Below are 18,037 nucleotides of genomic sequence, written 5' to 3'. Positions count from 1 at the left end.
AGAGATAATCCACCATCCCCCATTCCCAATCCCAAGACACAACAATCAGGTCTATTAGCTTTATTAGGCCTCCATGAACCTGTCAACATTTTGCATAACTTTCCTATCTGCCACTGACAAAATGAACCTAGACTTTTGTGGGTTCAGTGCTGCATTGTCTTCCTGACTGGACGAATTCATCTTTGTAAGTAAACAAGGGAACTTCCTTACTTGAAACTTCAAAGAAAACTCTTTAGCCCCATTGATGTTGCATATTGGGTGTTTTAAGCACACTTTATTTACGTATTGTGTGTTCAGTACTTTCATCTCTTTCTTCTTCTTCTTCATCTTCTTTTCTTTTTTTCTTTTTTTTGAGGGGTTGGGGGGTATACCTGTTTCTTTGCTAGTCATCCTACCTCCAAAATATTGTCATATTTCAAATTAATTCTTTGTTCTTAACAAAAAAACAAATAATAATAATGAGGATGATGATGATGATATAACAGTCCAAAGCCTAGCCTGAATCCTTTAGTTGCCCCAATGAAGATACCAACAGAAGAATATACAACATAAAATAATTGATTTCATATGCTCCAGCATCTGAGAAAGTTCCTTTGAGCGCATTGAGAATTATTGAGTAATGAAAACAAAAAATAAAACAAAACCAAATTTTAATATCACTAAGGTGGTGTTTGCTTTTGGTTGAACTGTTGACATCGTCCAACATAATTAAAGTGAACTTGTTATCAATAGGTTCACTTTAGTTATGTTAGACAATATCAACGGGTTACTTTTAGCAGAATAAAAAAAGCCAAATATTCAACCAAAAAACAAACACCACCTAAAAATCAATAGGTTGAAATCAGATGACTCTTCCAATCATTCCAATAATCAGCAGAATACTATTAACCAAGAAAGGAACACTTATACCACACTTGAATGCAATACAAACATTGACAAGCAGAGAACAGAAAATAGTTACCCCTGCACAGCCCGATGAAGAAATGCTGGATTTCCTGGATCTAGAGGAAGTCTTCTCAAAGCACTTAGAGCCGCATATTGCAAATTACTCCGTATAATGGACTGAAAATTGTACAACATGATTGTTCATTCAGACTCCTTAAATAAATAAATCACACAAAAAATTATATAATAAGATAAATTTCAGATTATTCAGATCCATTTAAATGTGTCATAATGGAGGAGAAAGGGAAAAGGAGTGGATGACCTAGGAACATATAAAGCTAAACAACACAAGTCCACAAAATGAGGGGAGGGGAAAGGTACATGATATGATGCGGCTTGACATACGCTCAAATACATGCATTATTTTCTTTTTCTTTTTCCAGGATTGTGCAAACTTGAGGTAGAACCCAGAAACACAACCATCTTTTTCTTAGATAAGATGGAAGAAGTTTGAAAAAAACTCGCTTGTGTTGGTGTGTGCATGTGGGAGGGTGGGGGTTGAGGAAGAAGTAGCAATGTTTTAATCTGCCATTAAAATCTTCAAAGCCATTAGTTCTTACTCTGTTCCTAGTTTTGACTATGAGATCTGCCCATAGACAGGTTAGGAACCATGGAATATCATTTCCTTATTAACTCAATTGATTTACTATCAAAAATTTCATTTCCTTCTTAACTCAATTGACTGTTTAAGAAAGTTGTCATTACGCTGTTCTTGCAGATGGTGGGTACTACTAAGTTTGATTGTCTTATTTTTTTAGATAGGAAGCGACAAAGGAATATATTGATAGAAAAAAGAAGTACAAGAGAAGGATGAGGAATCCTCCCACCAAAGAAAACTAAACTACAAGAATACGAAAACAAGAAAATACAATGTAATAACGAACAAACTCTCTAGACTAGACCAACCCAAAGGAATTACACGCCGCTCAAGTTGTCTTATCCTTGGGAACAATTCAAGAGTATGGCTTTTGAGCTCTAGTGTACTTTCAAATACTTTCATGAAGGAATTGAGGTGCAATTGGACAATGCCATTCATAGTGCACTAGTAAGATGTTTTATTATTGCAGATTCATTAAATGAAGTACTAATAACCTCCATTAATTTGTAGCTATAAATTAAGAATGGAGCATTCAGCTTGGAGTTTTAAGGAGAGTGATTCATTTTTGCATAATCGTATTAGAAATACCTATGGATTGCATTTAAACATATAGGATCGCCAAATCATGGCCTCTAGAGAGCAATTTTTTTTATCAGAAACAAAAGATATATTAATTATGATGAAAAGTACGAGAGAAGGATGAGAGATGCTCCCCTCAGCATACAAAACCTGATCAAAGTAAGACTAGACACCACCACCATACAAGGAGAACTATATACATAGGCATACACAAATCTCCTTAAGACCGGACTCAACTCCTCTCAATGTTATACACAAATGACCTCAAGATCAACCTCTAGAGAGCATCTACCAAGCCTCCTCAGATTTTTCTCCATTTATTTGTTTCTTGGTGGGAGATCGTTCAAAAAATGATTTCTAGGAGGAACTCTAGTCAAGAAATCACATTTTAGAATTCCCTTTTTACAAAGTGGAAACCCACCAGCCTCACTCTGTAGGACTAAAGGAAACCATGAATACATGAAGCCCTCCCAAACCATGTATCGTATATGCCCCAGACTCAAAGTTAGGACCAACTGTTCCTAAGCAGTAGAGCCTACAAGTTGAGATTTATTCTCTATTCTATCTCCCCGAGGATTTATCTGAGTTCCCCTTCATTGCTAGCATTTACAGTGACCAAACTCACATCTTTTGTGCTGAAAATCTTTTCTTTCTAGTTCTTTTCTCTAGGTTGCCTTGGAAGGACAAATGTTTGTTTTCTACTGAAAAAAAAAAAAAGTTCCAAAAAATAAAAAGGAAAAATCATAGTATAGGATTAAACTATTCATAATATCCAGGATTGAACTGGAAACAAATGGAGGAGAGAGAGAGAGAGAAAGTTAGAGAGAGAGAGCAAGAGAGAGTTGGTGGGGCAGAGAAATCTGTGGGTGCGGGCGAGGGGACAGAGGGTGAGACATGGTTGGGGACTAGGAAAAGCCGGAGGGTGAGCAACTTTGGAGTGGAATCGAAATTGTTCGAGGTCGTAGTGGAGGAGAGGAAAGGTAAAATGAAAGCTACAATGGTGGAGAGGAAAAGAGGGATCTCCTCGTGGGTCAAGTTGGGACCGGTGAGTCTGGGGCTGTTTCTGGAGTGCTTACTCCTCTGTTTAGAAGAGAAGAGTGAGGAAAAATGGGAAAAAAGGTGGGAAGAGAACGGCAGGTCCTATTCGCTGTTGCGTGATGCGAATAAAGGGGGTTGCTATCTACGTTTGGGCGTGGTGGACTTGGAAAGTAAAAGGTTCAGCATTTTCATTCCTAAGGGAAGAGGGGTGAAAGGAGGATGGTCTTTAATGGCGAAGACATTACGCAATTTGGGGGTTGTCATGGATAGAAAGGAAAGGCAACAGTTGGATGTGAGGTTGTCGGAACCGGAACTGAGGAAATCCTTCGCGGAGGTGGAACAGACGCCAAGGAGTAAAGGTAAAGCAGTGGCGAAGGTGAAGATTAGGAAAGAGGCCTTGAGCAGTAATTTAAACAAGTTGAACCACTGTCTCGTTGGATTTTGGAATCCAAACTCAGGGAGAGGTGACGATCTGAAAGGGTGGGGAACCCAAATGGCAAGTATGTGGGGATTGAGGGGTAAGCTAGGGTTGGCAAAACTGGAAAGGGGTAAGATATTGCTGGAGTTTGAGTGGTTGGAAGAAGCTAGGAAAGCTCTCAAATCTGGGAAAGTGTTGGTTGGGGGGACTCCCTTACGCGTGGAAGATTGGAGCCCCGAAACGGGGTGTGTGATGGAAGGGGAAGCTAGAAGCGAGGCCTGGGTGAGGATAGTGGGGTTACCGGTATCGCTTTGGGATCGGGACATTCTAAAAAGAGTAGGGGAGGAATGTGGGGGTTTCTTGGCAGTCGACACTCAAACGGAGAAGCTGGAGGAGCTGCAGTGGGCCCGGATACTGGTGAAGGTAAACGGTGACGACCTTCCTAGTGCGGTGGAAATTTGGGTTGATGAGAGGTGCTACGTGCTAACCCTGTGGTGGGAAATCAGACCGCTTCTGAGGATTTTTCCGACTGATCAAAGCGGGAAGAAAGCTGCAGTAGATGTCGAGGTAGGGGGTGAGGCAGTAACACGCGCGGGGAAACGCGTGGTGGAGGAGGGCAACGACACAAGTTACGAGGTCATGATTCAGTCTGCAGATGGGACGCAGTGTCAGTCGTCTGGGTCAGGGCGTCCTTTGGGCTTTATTCGAGGCCATGATGGGATGTTGGGCCGGACCAGTGGAAGCGGGCCAGTGCTGGGTGGATCTTCCAAGAAGGGCCCAGTTGAGGTCCCTTTCCCTAGCCCAAATGATTTAGCTTTTGGCTCCTTTGGGCCAGGCCCATTTTCTCTCAGTGTGGCTGGGCCGAGTAGTTATGGGCTGTGCACAAGGATGGCTCATGGGCAGACCAAGGATAGTGGAATAAATGTGGATCTTGGGCTGGTAAGGGGTCAGTATCACTCAGGGCCAGGGGGTAAAGCCCAAGTGGGAGAGGCCTCTTCTTTAGTGAGAGTAGATCCATATGTCGTGGGAAGGCCAGTATCAGAGTCTTCCATTTTCTGGGAGAAGGATGATTTACGTAAGCAATTTGAAAAAGAGAGCCAAGCTATGGAGAAATCGAAGACTGATCTGGCCTTAATTGAGGAAGCTTCGAGGTATGGGAATGTTCTTAACTTTAAAGGAACATTAGTCTCTGGTCTCTCTCCCCCTCTCTGTTTTTTTCATGGTCGGACTCCTGAAAGGGAGTATTACGACTATTCTGGGGCTGTGTGTGAGGCTGGTCAGGGGGAAACGCCGTTATGTATGCTCAATGTTCGGGTTTCACGGAGGGTAAAACCGTTTCTCGGTGGGAGCTGGTGGAGGCAAATAATGGTTGCAATATAGTAAGCGGAGAGGAATTGAGACCAGTCCAACCTAAGCCTCATGAAGGTAGCGATTGGGAGGAGGCCAGCTGGGAGGAAAGCGATTTGGCTAGATTCAGCAATTTTTTGGGGTTTTCCACAGAGGGACTGGAGAAGGAGATCATGGATTTTCTGGGTAAAATTAGAAAGAGAAGGGAAAGAATCCACAATAAGTCTTTGTTGGAAAAATCTAAATTTGAGAGGGAGCTAAGAAGATTAGAGTGTTCTATCAACTACGAAGGAGGGAAAAGGCAGGTTAGTGGCAGGCAAGGAAGAGGGTGTCAAATATTAGAAGTCCTATGAAGTTAAGACTTCTGAGCTGGAATGTCTGTGGAGCTAATGATAGCTCCAAAAGGAAGGTGATTAAGGCCCTGATTAGGAGCCAGAGGGTGGATGTGTTCTGCCTCCAGGAAACAAAAATTCAAGCTATGTCGGAGGGTGTGGTGAGAAGCTTGGGTACGGGTAGGTTCCTAGGGTGGGGGGCCTTAGAAGCTTCAGGCTCTGCTGGAGGGATTTTGGTATGTTGGGATAGAAGGACGTTGGATGTGTTAGATGTGGAGGTGGGCCAATTCTCAATTTCCTATAGAGTCCGGAATGTAGAAGATGGTTTTTGTTGGATGTTCACAGGCGTGTATGGACCTTTCTCTAGAGAGGAAAGGGAGTGTTTGTGGGAGGAGCTAGGGGCGATTAGGGGTCTGTGGGATGTTCCTTGGTGCTTAGGGGGGGATTTCAATATCACCCTTTTTCAAGGGGAAAGAAGTAGGCAAGGAAGGACTACTGGGGCGATGAGAAGATTCGCCCAGATGGTGGATGAGTTTGAGCTGACTGACCTTCCTTTGCAAGGGGGGAGGTGTACTTGGAATGGGGGTAGGGGGAGTCAGTCGTGGGCTAGACTCGACAGATTTTTGGTGACGCAGAATTGGCTTGATCATTTCAGTGGGGTGGTTCAGAGCAGGCTGCCAAGACCCACGTCAGACCACTTTCCCATATTGCTAGAGTGCGGAGGTCTTAGGAGGGGTCCATCCCCGTTTAGGTTCGAAAATATGTGGCTGAAAGTTGTTGGGTTTAAGAATTTACTCCGGGGGTGGTGGCAGGAGACTGTGGTGAGAGGGACTGCCAGCTTCAGACTGGCCTCAAAGTTGAAGGAGTTGAAGAAGAAGATCAAAGTATGGAATAGGGAAGTTTTTGGTCGGTTGGAAGTTAACAAAAATTTAGCTCTCCATCAAGTAGAGCACTGGGATGGGGTGGAGAGTGAGAGGATCCTCTCAGAAAGGGAGACAGAGCTGAAGAAAGAAGCCAAGGAAAACTATCAGAAGTGGGTGCTGCTGGAAGAACTTCATTGGAGGCAATTGTCCAGGGAACTTTGGTTAAAGGAAGGGGATAGGAACACAGGCTATTTCCATCGAATGGCAAATGCACACCGAAGAAATAATACATTGGATAGAATCAAGATTAATGGGGTATGGCTATCAGAGGAGCAGGAGGTGAAGGAGGGGATTGTTAATGTCTTTCAGCAGCTTCTCTCAGAAGAGTCAGGCTGGAAAGCTGACATAGAGGGGCTGCATCTAAGTCATTTAAGTAGTCAAGAAGCTGGAAATCTGGAGCTACCTTTCTCTGAAGATGAAATACATTCTGCCTTGTTGGAGATGGATGGGGACAAAGCCCCAGGCCCGGATGGGTTTACAGTAGCTTTTTGGCAAGAATGCTGGGACTTTGTGAAGGAGGAGATCCTGGAGCTATTTAAGGAATTTTATGAACAAAAATCTTTTGTTAAGAGCTTGAATACAACGTTTCTGGTTCTTATTCCAAAGAAAGGAGGCGTCGAGGATTTGGGTGACTTTCGGCCGATCAGCCTGCTAGGAGGTTTGTACAAGCTTTTGGCAAAGGTGTTGACAAATAGGCTGAAGAAGGTCCTAGGAAGGGTGGTCTCATTGGACCAAAATGCGTTTGTGAAGGGGAGACAAATATTGGATGCTTCGCTTATAGCTAACGAGGTGATTGATGCTTGGCAAAAACGTAAGGAGAAAGGGTTGATTTGTAAGTTGGACATTGAAAAAGCCTATGACAGCATAAGTTGGGATTTTCTTATGAAGATTCTGCGTAAATTGGGCTTTGGGTCTAGGTGGATGGAGTGGATTTGGTGGTGCATCTCTACTGCCAAATTCTTTGTTCTTGTTAATGGTGTGCCAGCAGGTTTCTTTTCAAGCACCAAGGGGTTGCGTCAGGGAGACCCCCTCTCTCCTTATCTCTTTATCTTGGGTATGGAAGTGCTTAGTGCACTGTTAAGAAGGGCTGCTATCGGGGGATTCGTTTCAGGCTGCAGATTTTGGGGGAGGGGCAGGATGGAGCTAAATATCTCTCATTTGCTTTTTGCGGATGACACAATTATTTTTTGTAAAGCAAGGAAAGAAAACATGACTTTTCTAAGCTGGATTCTGGCTTGGTTCGAGGCTGCGTCTGGGTTAAGGATAAATCTAGCCAAAAGTGAGTTAATTCCAGTTGGCGAAGTGGAAGAGATTGAGGAGATGGCTGTGGAGCTAGGTTGTAGGGTGGGGTCTTTGCCCAATGTGTACTTGGGGCTGCCGTTAGGGGTTCCTCACAAGGCTTCCTCGATGTGGGATGGGGTGGAGGAGAAGATGAGGAGGAGATTAGCCTTGTGGAAGAGGCAATACATCTCCAAAGGCGGGAGGGTTACCCTCATTAAGAGCACGCTGGCCAGCATGCCGATCTACCAACTGTCCCTTTTTCGAATGCCCAAGATGGTGGCAAGAAGACTTGAAAAGCTCCAAAGAGACTTTCTTTGGGGAGGGGGAAGCTTGGAAAGGAAAGTACATTTAATTAACTGGGAGGCGGTATGTGCTCAAAAGGAGAAGGGGGGCCTTGGCATTAGGAGGATTGCCCGTTTGAACAAGGTTTTGTTGGGAAAATGGTTATGGAGGTTTGCCTTTGAAGAAGATAAGCTGTGGAAGAAGGTGATTATGGAGAAGTTTGGTCAAGAGGGCCTTGGTTGGAGGACTAATGAGGCTCGTGGGACGTTTGGAGTGGGAGTTTGGAAGGAGATTCTGAAGGAAGTTGATTGGTGTTGGGATAACATAGAGTTCAAGGTGGGTAAAGGGACCAAAGTTAGGTTTTGGACTGACCATTGGTGCGGCAATGCAGCGCTGTCCCAAACTTTCCCCCTTTTGTTCGAATTGGCAGCTCATAGGAATGCAACGGTGAACGAAGTTTGGGACCCTAGCTTTGGCCAAGGAAGTTGGAATATCAGTTTCTCTAGAGACTTTAACGATTGGGAGGTGGATTTGGTTGGTAATTTGCTGTACATGCTAAGGGACTACAAAATCTCTTCAGAAGAGGATTCGGTTTTATGGAAAGGTGGGGGAAGTGGCATCTTTAGGGTTAAGGAGGCTTACAATTTCCTTGTTGCTTCGAATGATATTGTATTCCCGAATAAGGGCATTTGGGTGGACAAGGTCCCAACTAAAGTTGTGTTTTTTGCTTGGGAGGCCACGTGGGGAAAGGTCTTAACTTTGGATAGGCTACAAAGAAGGGGGTGGCAGTTCCCTAACCGTTGTTTTTTGTGTGGGTGTGAAGAGGAGACTGTAAATCACATTCTTCTACATTGTACAGTGGTCCGGGTCCTTTGGGAGATTGTCTTAGTCTTGTTTGGCATTCAGTGGGTGTTCCCTGAAACGGTTAAAGATATGCTTTTCAGTTGGAGGGGTTCTTTTGTGGGGAAAAAAAGGAAAAAGGTTTGGACTTCCATCCCGTTGTGTATTTTTTGGACGGTTTGGAAGGAAAGGAATAGATTAGCTTTTAGGGGGGGATTCTTATCTATACAGAAACTCAAAAATTCTTTTGTATGTAATCTGTGGAGTTGGGCTAGGGTGTATATTGGAGAGGAGTCCTCTTCATTGTTAGGTTTTCTAGAGTGGCTCGCGTCCAATTGAGGGTAGGTAGGATTGTGGGCTCTTTGTGGTTTTTGGGTTTGGCTGCTTTGTATACGTCCTGTATGCTGTGTGGCTTTTTGCCTTTTTAATATAACATCTGCTTACTTATCAAAAAAAAAAAAAAATATCCAGGATTGAACTGTGACGCAGGTTGAATTTTTACCCTTTCTTTCAGTAAATTTTTCATTCATTCTGTTCAAAAAAAAAAAAAAAAACAAACAAGGAAAGTCATGCCTTATTCTCAAGATGATATGCGTACACAGATGATTAACACATAATAAAAATGTTATGAATATCATTTTTAACACCACCAACACGAAATCATGAAAATCAATAAATCAAGAGAAAACTTGACAAATCAAAAGAAGATCAGAAGTCATGCAAGAGCAACAACCGCACACACAAAGATGAGAAATACATATATAACAAAAATGATATGAATATCATTTTGACACCACCAACAAAAAATCATGAACATCAATGAATCAAGAGAAAACTTTAGCAACCAAAGATGCCATTAAACAGATAGTTAAAAGAATGAATCTGCTCTTAGGAATCATTAAACCCATAAATAATTGTTCTGATGTATTATGGAAATTCTTTGAACTGCAAGAATCAAATAATTTTCTGTGGTGGAACAAAATATCTTTCATTTCTCTCTCGAATAAATTTTTCTTTTTGGTTTCCATTTCCAAAGGGATGTTGTTATGTTGCCCTGAACGGTGCACTAATCCTTTAAATCCAGTACATGGAAAGTCATGTCTTATTCGAATGATGCTGCAACAACACACACACACACATAGAGAAGGGAGAGTGAAGAGAGAGACAGAGATAAGAAGTAAAAAGAAATACATATATGACAAAAATGTTACAAATATCATTTCAACATCAAGAAAAAAAAAATCCATGAAGATAAATGAATCAAGAAAAAACTTCACCAATCAAAGGTGATGGAATGCCATGCCTCATTCTAACAATGTTGTAACACCACACACACAGATGAGATAACAACAACAGCAGAAAATGACGATGATCAATGAATCAAGAGAAAATTGTGCCTTATCCTAATGATGTTGCAGTAGCACATGTACACAGACAGAGAGAGAGAGATGTGAGAAACACATATGTGATAAAAATGTGATGGATATCACTCCAACACCACAAGAAAAGATCAAGAAGGTCAATGAAATCAAGGGAAAACTTTACAAATCAGTAACGAATGTCTGAGTACTAGATATTGAGAATGTCAAAAAGAATCAATTTGGTAATAAAATGAATACACACATATAAGAGAATCAAACAAAATAGGAAGTTCAGGAGTTACTCGCAGTTCATAACCGTAAGCAGATAAATTACCTCCTTATCACCTCCTTTGTTCCCAAACACACCTTTCTTACGTTTTTGTGGTGCATCAGCGACCTAGAAATCAAAAATACAAAACTTTTAAACATGATTTCTTAACTGAAACAATGTGGAGAAATAAATACATCAAAAGGGAAAAAAATTAATGAGACCAAAATGAAGGAAAAAACCTATTGTAAGTCATCCCTGTGATGTCTATAAACTCCTAAAACATAGTACCCTCTCATTCAAAAGTCAGATATCCATGTAAAATATCTACAACAAACAATAAGTGTACAAAGATATCTCGAGTCATTTAGTTGCTCACCTTATTACTCCTATAAAGTAAAAGAAACATTTCTAGAATGTTCAAACATCAATCTAAGCAAAAAGAAGGTAACAAACAGTCTGCATTCACTTTCAAATATTTATGGAAGGAATTAGATGGTACAAACCTTATCAAGAATGCCAAATACAATATCATACAATGTAGACAAAATTTCTGAGTTGCTTGATGGAGCATATGTCAGAGCCTTCAAAGCTTGCAATCTTCGTGCATGAACTTCAAAAAGGCAACAAGAAAAAAGTCAAATTCTATCCCCAATCACTTTCATTAGAGTCATGTACAAATAAAACAGTCAGCCTTTAGCCTTTTAGAAGCCAGAAATGCTCATTTTAAAGATAATTTGCAGGAATGGATGTTTTGAAAACAAAGACATTTCTTTCTTCACTTAACAAAATCTCCACCAGACAACAAAAACCACCTTTAATCCCTTTTAATGATTGTATTCCACATGCAATATAAGCATGCATTTTTGAGATATGACAATAGAAACAAAGATAGTTTCAGGATAAGTATTTCAAAATATAAGTTACAACATTGTGTTCTTTGCAGCAGTATAATCCCCATCTTTGTCGGTTTGGGTTGATTCTAATAATCATTGACTATTGTCCAATACAAATTAGCCATGTTTAATAACAAATGTCATTGGAAAAAAGTTAAGATACTTTGCACCAAATAATTCCTGAGATTGAATAACTAAAATTGACCAAAACCAAAAAAAAAAATTCACACCCAAAATGACCAGCCAGCTACCAAAAGAATTCAGAGAAACATCCCACCATGGAGTTCAACAATTTGATACTATTACTATAAAGGACTCAACAAAAAGCACCAATTTACACATGAGCCAGTATCTGGCACTCAAGAGACACCTGATGCTAATGCACACCCAAAAGTTAAACTAGGAAAAGTTCGAAATGTTTTCAGCATAAAAAATTAATATATCATCAGGCACAACCTAGAAAAAAAAATAATTTGCCTTTGGAAAGGCTAAAAAGATAGTTTGTGCAGCAATCTCTTCAGATAACAGGAGCTGATATCCAATATTTAAACAATTAGAAGAAATAATCAAAACAAGTGAAAGCAAGGAACTTATAAATCATTTTACATTCAACATCAGCATTTAAGGCCTCCGCAGTGAGTTGATTTACAATTCGAGGCACAACATCAGCTCGAGTAACCCCTCCCACAGCATCAATGTCAGCAAGAGCATCCCAGTTTGGTGTGGGGATCCCACCACCAGAACTTAAACCTTGTGCACTGGTATCTGACAAAATTCTGGCTAGGTAATAATAGACATATCGCAGAACAGTCCTATCTTCACACTGCTGATTAAGCTGCATAATGAACAAACAGATAAGAATCAAGATGGCCATGTACCATAGTAGTTTATACGTCAACAAATTAGATGACTCATTCTTTACAGAGCACTTCATACTATTACATTAGATCTAAATTCCTTGACATGGATGACAGAATTAAGAAATCATGTGTCAAGATCAAAAACCAAAAGAATGAGCTCCAGACACCAAGTTCTGAAGAATCGTATGCAATATATATTGCATGATTGTCGTAATCATGCCATTCAACATCTTCAGGTGAAACCATGTTATGAAATTCACAATTGCTAAACTGCAACATCATGAATATGAAAGGTAACTATCAGGTATGACACAAAGGGATTAAAAGATCATTTAAAAGGAGAGAAAAAGAATACAGAGTACTCCCAGCCTAAAAGTATGAAAGAGAGGAAAGCATGTAAAGAGTAAAGATAGATAAACCATAATATCATGGATCTGAAGCATAAATATATCAGGTATTGAGAGGAAAGTAAGAGACTATAAAAGAGGAAAGAGAGAAAAAAATAAAGTTGTGTCAGTTCAGAAAACACTCGGCATCAATTCAACAAATAAAAGAAATTCAATCAAAATAAAAGGAATTAAGGAAGAATAAGAGCAGTAAGAACCATATCCAAAATATGTTTTCTCTCTACAAGGGCATGCTGAGACTCACACGCCACCTTTCCCACAACCTTCTTAACTCTGTTAGCCAAGACCTTCTCTAGGATCTTATGCAAGCCTTCCACCAAGCTGTCTTTCAAGTCTTCCAGACCACCCTTTTTAGATTTTTTTTTTTAGGTAGAAAGAGGGTAAGAATCAAAGTCAAAACCATCCTTTTTAGAGATTAACACTATAAAGGTAGCATTAAGACTTTATTTGAAGGTGCCTGGCTCATAGAACTCTTCAAAAGCCCCATCATTTCATGTTTCACAAAATCTCGACAATGATACCAAAAGGCTAAAGAGAATCCATCTGGCCCAGTGGCTGTATCCCCACACAAACTGGACAAAGCCATGAAGACCTCCTCTTTGGAAAAAGGGTCATCGACATTCCTTGATTCACTACTTTCCAGGGAATTAAAAGACAAGCCCTCGAGATGTCAATCCCCTGCCTCAGAAAGCAGTCTCTGATAGGCATTAAACACCCCTTCCTTAATGTCTAACTCTTCTATCAGCCACACATCATTCACCTTGATTTTGGCCATATTTTTTTTTATGAGTAAAGCAACAGTATCTTATAAACAAAAAGTGCCAAAACAGCACTCCAAAGTACACAGGGAATGTACAACAAACGCTTAAAAGCACAAACAAAATGAGAGGGACCAACAAAAAACGATGCCCCCTCAAAATGAACCTATCCAATCCACAAAATCTACAACTAAAGGACTAGAAATTAAAAACAACCTAGACCAATCCCATAGATTACAACAGAAAGCGTGTTTGAGTCCTTGATTTTGGCCATATGATTCACTCTCCTTCGTGCATTTGTCATCTTATGAAAAGAACTAGGATTTCTATCCTCTTCTTTCAACCATATTTCTCTATATCTTTGTCTCTAACAAGATTCTTTCATCTTGGCCTACCTGTAATTATCTTAGGCCTCTTTTCTAGCCTCAACCTCTTCAACAAATAGAACCCCTTTCCTCTCTTTTACTTCCCAAAAACCAATTTGCTCCAATGCTCCTACTTTTATTCCCAAAAACATCCTTATTCCATATCTTTAGATCATTTTTCAAGGCTTTCAATTTATGAGCCAAAATGTGGTTGAAGAACCTCTAATCTTGTAACCATCCACCATTTTTTTACAAGGTCTATGAAACCCTCCGCTCTCAACCACATATTTTCGAACCTAAAAGGGGTTTTGTCTTTCCTCACACCGCCTCCATCTAGCAAAATGGGAGTATGATCCAACGCGGGTCTTGGCAACACCCTCTTTAGCAAACCATTGAAGTGGTCTTGCCAACCTTCTAAAACTAAGAAATGATCCAGCCTTGAAACACTTTGATTGTTCAAACCACCACACCAAGTAAATGGACCTCTGATTAGTGGGAGACCTCTCAATCTCATGTCCTCTATAATATCTAAAAAGCGCCTCATTGATGTTGATAATCTTTTGCAATTTCTTTGTTCACTGAAGAATCTCACCACTCACACACACAAAACAAGGATCATCCCATAGCCCTTTTATGTCAACTAGTTGTGCCCACAATTCTTCCCTTTCACTCCCATGGATTAGGCCATACACACCAATAAATACCCAAACAAAATTATCTTCAAAAAATTTGAACCGATAGGAAATTTGAATCTCCATAACTATTTGCCTAGCAAGGCTTGATTGAGACCCTCCAACCTTCTTAGTCCCAATCCCCCATACTTTTTATCCTTACACATATGGATCTATCTCCTTTCTCTCGTATCTCCCCAGAAAAAGTCTCTTTGAATTCTCTCTAATCCCATTCTCACTTTTCTAGGAATTGCAAAAGAGGGACATAAAATAGATAGGAAGATAAGGATAAGTCTTCCTCCTCTAGATAAGTATTGTTTTTTCCAATCAGACAATTTCCTCTTAAACCTCTCCTTGATTAAATCTCACACACCACAATGCTTGCGAGGGGCCCCTAAGGGTATGCCTAGATAAGAAGTAGGAAGTTGCCCTGCTTTGCACCCAAAAAGAGAAGTCACTCTATCTACATCCTTTGTCTCCCCCACTAGAATTATTTCACTTTTTTACAAATTTATTTTCAAACCTGACACCAATTCAAAGCAAGTAACAATCCACTTCCAATATTTCAACTAATCCACATTATTCTCGCAAAAAATAAGGGCATCACCTGCAAATAATTGGTGTGACTTGAGTCTCTTCTTTCCCTCTACCCTCAATCTTGAAACCCCTAATAAAACCTCCCCGCTTGCCCTTTGCAATTAATTTGTTGAGTACTTCCATGACCAACGCAAAAAGATAGGGCGAGAAAGGGTCCCCCTACCTTAAACATCTAGTAGTCGAGAAGAAGTTTGTGAGAGTACCATTAACAAGAAATGTCAATCTCACAAAAGAAATACAATAGTGGATCCACTATCTCCATTTCGGATCGAATCCCAATCTTTTCTGAGATGGAGAGAAAGAACTTCCAGCTTACATCATAGTAAGTCTTTTCTATATCCAATTTGCAAACCAAGCCCGCATTGGAACTACATTTCCTCGAGTCCATAGCCTCATTTACAATCAAGGTTGCATCCTGAATCTATCTACCCCCACAAAAGCATTCTGACTCTTTGACACCACCTTGCCAACCACTCTTTTCAGCATATTAATTAGGACTTTTGCAAGAAGTTTATAAAGGCTTCCCATAAGGTTGATTGACCTAAAATCCTTCACATCACCTGCCCCTCCTTTCTTAGAAATAAGAACTAAAAACGTTGCATTAAGGCTATGAAGCATGGAATTCTTTGAATGAAATTCCTCAAATATTTGCATCACTTTCCTACCTACTATAGGCCAGCAAAACTTCCAAAAACCCATGTGGCCCTGGCACCTCGTCACCCTCCAATTCTGAGAGTGCTATGGTCATCTTCTAATCCAAAAAAGGCCCCTCCAAGCACTGGCAGAGCTTGCTAAGGCCCAAAAGGGGCACATGCCACCTACCCCACCCACCCCCACCTCCCTAAAAAATAAAATCATAATATGGGATTTGATCCCTTAACCTCATGTTTAAGGGGAAAGAATGTTTTCCATTACACTAAATACCATTGTCTCTCCATTTATTGCCCCCCTGAAATAATTGTTCTATTTGTGCCCCTCGTAGAGCACATTCCTAATGCCACCACTGCCTCCAAACCTTCTCTATCCGAAGAGTCAATGCTCTTGAATAACTTTGTTGCCAAGTTAGGTCTTCTCACTTGAGGGGTCTTCAAACGTTGCTTTAAAGTGGGAAAAAATGTCTTCTTTAAGCCCCTCTTTTTCAACCAGACACCGCTAATAGTAAGACTACTAATAGCATCAAAAGAAATTTCAACCACCAAAACAAATACATTAATTGTCCATCAAAACAATAGGGTGTACAAAAACAAAAGCTATAATTCAATCACAATCCTAAGCTTGTCTAACATGATTCATCACAAGATAGAACATCAGTTTAGAGGCGTGATAGGGTTCACATCATTGACATGGAACAAAGAGTTGTGGAGTTCCTCGTAGAATAATGTTTTACTAGAAAGTTACATTATACTCTTTGAAAGCCAACTACTGACAAAAGGTTCCATCATATTGCCAAAAAAAATCAGAACTAGGAGAGTACAACAGGAAGTAACATTGTACCATGAGAAGAGAAGGTGCCAATGAAGGGTCAACCGAGTTGTAAACGGCAAGTTTTGGAAACACATGATGCACTAGCTGCTTCTGGGAACTTTTCTACACATGAAATTACAACAAAAACATTAAGAACTATAAATAAAATATATATATATATATATGTGAAAAGGGGAAAGCAAGAGAATTGAAGGAGCACTGATGCTTACTTGGTCTGATGTAGCAGCTAGTTCATGAATGCTCCTTGCAAGTTGTGAGTATGAAACCGGCTATAAAGAGAATGGAAAATATTGAATCATATAATCTCAACCAAATAACTAACTATGCCAACACAAATCAGACAAAGTGACCAGAAATAATTCGCTCAACAGAGCAAAAAATAATGTTTAACAACATTTCAAAAACAAAAGTACAAGATCGGTGATCACTCCATTTGCTTGCTGAGAAAATAGAAGCATCAAATACTGAATTTTTTGGGTAATTTTTGTCTCCAGTGAAGAAATAAGAAAAACCCATAACTCAACTCAATTAAACAAAATAGTAGAACTAGGTCAACACAAAGTTTGGTTGTTCCTTTTTTTGGATTCCGCACTTAGCTAACTATTTAGTGGACCTTTTAGTAAAGAATGAAGCCAAACATTTTGAGTCTTTCGTAGAGGATTCCTTGCCTTCCTGAGTTGTATTCATTGATTTTTTAATTTTTTTTTTTTTTTGGTTTGTGCTTGCAACCATCATAAGATGCTATTGATATTTAGAGCAGTATAGGCTTACTTTCCTTCTTTTGATCAGATTTTGTAAAGCTTATTGTATTCTTGGTGGAAGGATTTCTCGTCGTTATTTGTATGTAACTTCGTTGCAATAAAATGGTTGTTTATGATAAAAAGAATAATCAAAAGTATCATAATCAAAATTACAAATTCCATTCTTTCCTACCCTTCCTCATCATCAAAACAAAGCATGATACCCTAATGGGGCCGGAAACTGAAAAGAAATTCAATTGTATTTATAGAAGGGAAAAAAGAGCTATTATATGACACCTATATAATTCCTACCATTTTGTTAAGCATTTTGGAAACAGATTTGAAATTTGAATACCATTTTTTCAATTTCGATGTTTATAATTTCCTAGCTTCTCTCAGAAACCAAACTAAACATACATCCAATGAAGCTGGAATTCATACTAACAATTGGACTGAGGACTCATAGACTTGAAATTTAAAAAGGCCTATATATTTTCTCTATTTATTTGTTTTTTTTTTTTTCATCTGACTTTCACAGAATCCAAGCAAATCACTGACTCTGCCTCTAATAGAACCAAATCAAACATCATGTTAGTTGCAAATTCTGAAGTTTCAAACCTCGGCTAAGTCGACCTCCCTATTATACTGCAGAAAAAACCGAGATCCAAAGGGTTTTCCTATTCAATTTTCTCGACGATCAAAGAGAGCATTGACATAATTGGAATAGAAAGAGCGAGGAAAGAAAAACCTTTTTCTTCTGCCTCTGGGGGATGATGTTGGTCCGAACAGGATGCAAAGCAGCTTTGGCAGCAGACACGGTGTCGGCCTGGATCTGCATCAGAGTGGTTCTCTTCGACTTCCGCTCAGTGTGAACGGGTTTGCCGAGAGCCGAGGGAGGCGGTGGAGGAGGCATTGCTCCAGATGCAGACGTTGACGATTGCGAACCCGGCGCTGGGGTCGGGTCCGCCGTGATTAGATCCATCAGTGTCGTCCCTGCGGAGTCCTGCCACATGAAAAATCACGGTCGATAATTTTTCCCGGAAAAT

At 40.1% G+C, this 18,037-nt stretch overlaps 1 protein-coding gene across 6 annotated transcripts in view; it reads right to left on the bottom strand.

Moving 5' to 3' along the window:
* The window catches only part of LOC100266278 (uncharacterized), a 41,278-nt gene that overhangs the window by 22,545 nt on the left and 696 nt on the right, over nt 1–18,037 (bottom strand). For all 6 annotated transcript variants that reach the window (XR_002030444.2, XR_009466268.1, XM_010654598.3 and 3 more), the window contains 7 exons: nt 17,740–17,994; nt 16,461–16,520; nt 16,261–16,353; nt 11,715–11,943; nt 10,719–10,825; nt 10,279–10,341; nt 962–1,062 (listed from right to left, as the gene is read on the bottom strand). Coding sequence is in view for 4 of the 6 variants with exons in the window: in XM_010654598.3 (XP_010652900.1) it covers nt 962–1,062; nt 10,279–10,341; nt 10,719–10,825; nt 11,715–11,943; nt 16,261–16,353; nt 16,461–16,520; nt 17,740–17,994 (908 nt within the window). In the remaining 2 variants the exon portion in view is untranslated. The remainder of the gene's footprint in view (nt 1–961; nt 1,063–10,278; nt 10,342–10,718; nt 10,826–11,714; nt 11,944–16,260; nt 16,354–16,460; nt 16,521–17,739; nt 17,995–18,037) is intronic.

The sequence above is a fragment of the Vitis vinifera genome, chromosome 7, assembly GCF_030704535.1.
Source record: "Vitis vinifera cultivar Pinot Noir 40024 chromosome 7, ASM3070453v1".
Classification (NCBI taxonomy): Eukaryota; Viridiplantae; Streptophyta; class Magnoliopsida; order Vitales; family Vitaceae; genus Vitis; species Vitis vinifera.
Note: the sequence above shows the minus strand (reverse complement) of the source record. Positions and strands in the feature narration are given on the sequence as shown.